Here is a 2,500-nt window from a genome sequence, read left to right on the forward strand (position 1 = left end):
TGCAGAAATTAGTCAGGTCACCAGAGACTCCCTGGAACAGGATAAAGCTAGCAAAAACTCTGTAGGTTTGGATACAGGGTCCTTGGAGCAGGACACAGATGGAATTGGCTTATCAGAGAGTTCTCCAGAGTTTGTAGAGACACTGGGACTAATTACAGATGCAGCAAGTCTGACAAATGAAGAAACCAAATCGTCAGATGGCGATGCACTGGCATTAAGCCCAGCAGACAGAGAGATGGGTGACTCACTAATGTTGGGGGTAAAAAACATGGAATCTCTGGACCTTGGCACAGAAGACACTTACTGTGACTTTCTGACATTAGATACAGAAAGCAAGGACTTACTTGAAATTACTACAGTTGGTATTAACTTTGCATATAGAGATTTTACAACAATGAAGTATGAGGAACCCCTGGAGGGCATCCGTTTGGTGCCTGTGGTAGCACTACAGCTGGGTAAGATGAAAAACGGCTCTCTGTGCCCTGACACAGCTGATATGGGATTAGTTCCATTAAACTCTTTACAATTTGGTATGGTAAATGGAGAGTGGCACATGGGTTCAGTGCCAATGAGGCACCTTGAGCAAGGTGCAGTAAATATTGCCTCCCTTACTCTTGGCTCAGTTGGCATTGGGGTCATTCCAATAATATCTGATGGAGCAGAGATCAAGAACCCTCTGAAGCCTATAAATCAATCCACTGAATGGGAAACAGTGAGCACAGATTCTCTGTCTTTAGGAACCTCTGACATGAACTTTGTAAATGTGGATTCTCTGACTCCAGAAGGGGTAAGAGAACACTGGCACCCACTGGAAGAGAGACTCTATGCTCTGGGAGATAGCCTTGCTGACCTGGATATAAAACTAGAAGCGTTTTCACCACATCTGCAGGAGGCAGATACAATTCTTAACCAAGTGGAGAGTTCCCTTGCCCAACACGAAAAGAACATTTGTAACATAATCAATACACACTCTGCCTTGGCAGAACGCGTACAGAAGCTAGAACAGCAGGTGAGAAAAAAGAGAACAGAAGATAAAGAGGAAGGCTGCAACAGGGGGGATGATGGCTAAATACAGGTTACAGACCAAATCTGCAGCTAGAGAAGAGGGTGAACACTAGTAGCATCATATAAGGATTGATATCTATTAATTCTATTTTTAATAAAGGTTTTTACCTCTTTATGAACAAGTCCATGTCTCAATTTCAAAATAAAGTAAAAGGACATTTAAAGCTAATATTTTGTGAAAATCTAAAGGCCTCTAACACACTCACATCCCTAAAACCTTCTGTAGATATAACAATGTGTTTAGTTCTACAAAAAGGATGTGTTTACATAAACCTGTAATCTTTGTGCATTAAGCTGCTAGCTAGAGAGATTAGCTAGTACTTGTGTGCAGCAGACACGCAGAATGCAGATTTGTAGGTGCCTAGATATAAGAAACTACCTGCAGTCCTTAAATGCCACAGACAGACTGTGATTTATGTTGTGTCTGAGGTAATCAAAGATGCTGAACCTGATTATCTAAGCCATTGTGTCACACACAGATAGGATCAGAGTCATAAATGTGTGTGTGTGTGTGCGTTTATGAACAGATTAGCAAATATCAGCACCCAATTAATGAGGCAGAATCATTCACCAACCTGATGGTTTTAGACATCTGGGAGCTGAATTTAGTGAATTCCCCAGGTGCCGTCCACTCTGAGCCAACCTGAGAAACAAGAAATGGTTTGTTGAGTGGAACACAATGGTTTTTTAGAACGATACAATTTGCTTGACCTCTTGACAGCTACTTTTCTTCTTGGTCTTCTGCTGTGTTTTTCCAATGCAAGTCGTCAAGGTACACTGACAGGCAAGATTTTCATGAAATCTTAACTAGAGCACAGGACAAATCAGTTGATGGGTGAGAGCAGGTTAGTAACCATGGTTACTGTTCAGCTGATTATTTCACAGGCACTCTCGCTCATATATCATGAAAATCTGATCTGTTTGTGCGCTGTGAGGACTGGAGTTGATAAACTACTGTACTCTCCTTTACTGCCCTAGCACAGCCTGCTCTCTTTTGGGTTTAACTTTTCATGAAACATTTAGTATTCACTTACCTTCCCTACGTACGCCAGTAACGTGGCGCTGGCTGGGCTTTCCTCTGTGCTAAGCCAAAATTCAGAGTTGTCCTCAGATGCCACAGCAAACTGGTAATCTCCTAAAGACGTAAGGAGAGGAAAATCAGATTGTTTTGATGAGTTTTATAACAGCATATGTATTCATGACTGATGCAGTTAGTGCAGCAGTTTCACAAGCAGACAGTGTCTTTACAAAGCTTCAAATCACACAAATATAATCCCGCCTGTCATCAGGAAGTGTGAGACGTTGTCATCAAATTAGAAACAGAGATCAGACAGAACCGGAGCCCCTCAGGAGATGTTAAACAGGGAAACTGTACACTGAAAGCTTTGTAGCTCACTACTTATCTGTATACAAAAGAATTACAAAATTTTGCAGC

At 41.7% G+C, this 2,500-nt stretch overlaps 1 protein-coding gene across 1 annotated transcript in view; it reads right to left on the reverse strand.

The window, feature by feature from the left end:
* B4GALNT4 (beta-1,4-N-acetyl-galactosaminyltransferase 4) overlaps nucleotides 1–2,500 on the reverse strand; it is a 188,568-nt gene that overhangs the window by 121,900 nt on the left and 64,168 nt on the right. Inside the window, exons 6-7 of the mRNA XM_053720514.1 lie at nucleotides 2,100–2,200; nucleotides 1,641–1,708 (exon numbers count right to left, since the gene is read on the reverse strand). Coding sequence (XP_053576489.1) covers nucleotides 1,641–1,708; nucleotides 2,100–2,200 — 169 coding nt within the window. The remainder of the gene's footprint in view (nucleotides 1–1,640; nucleotides 1,709–2,099; nucleotides 2,201–2,500) is intronic.

This window comes from Bombina bombina, chromosome 7 (genome assembly GCF_027579735.1).
Source record: "Bombina bombina isolate aBomBom1 chromosome 7, aBomBom1.pri, whole genome shotgun sequence".
In the NCBI taxonomy this organism is placed as follows: domain Eukaryota; kingdom Metazoa; phylum Chordata; class Amphibia; order Anura; family Bombinatoridae; genus Bombina; species Bombina bombina.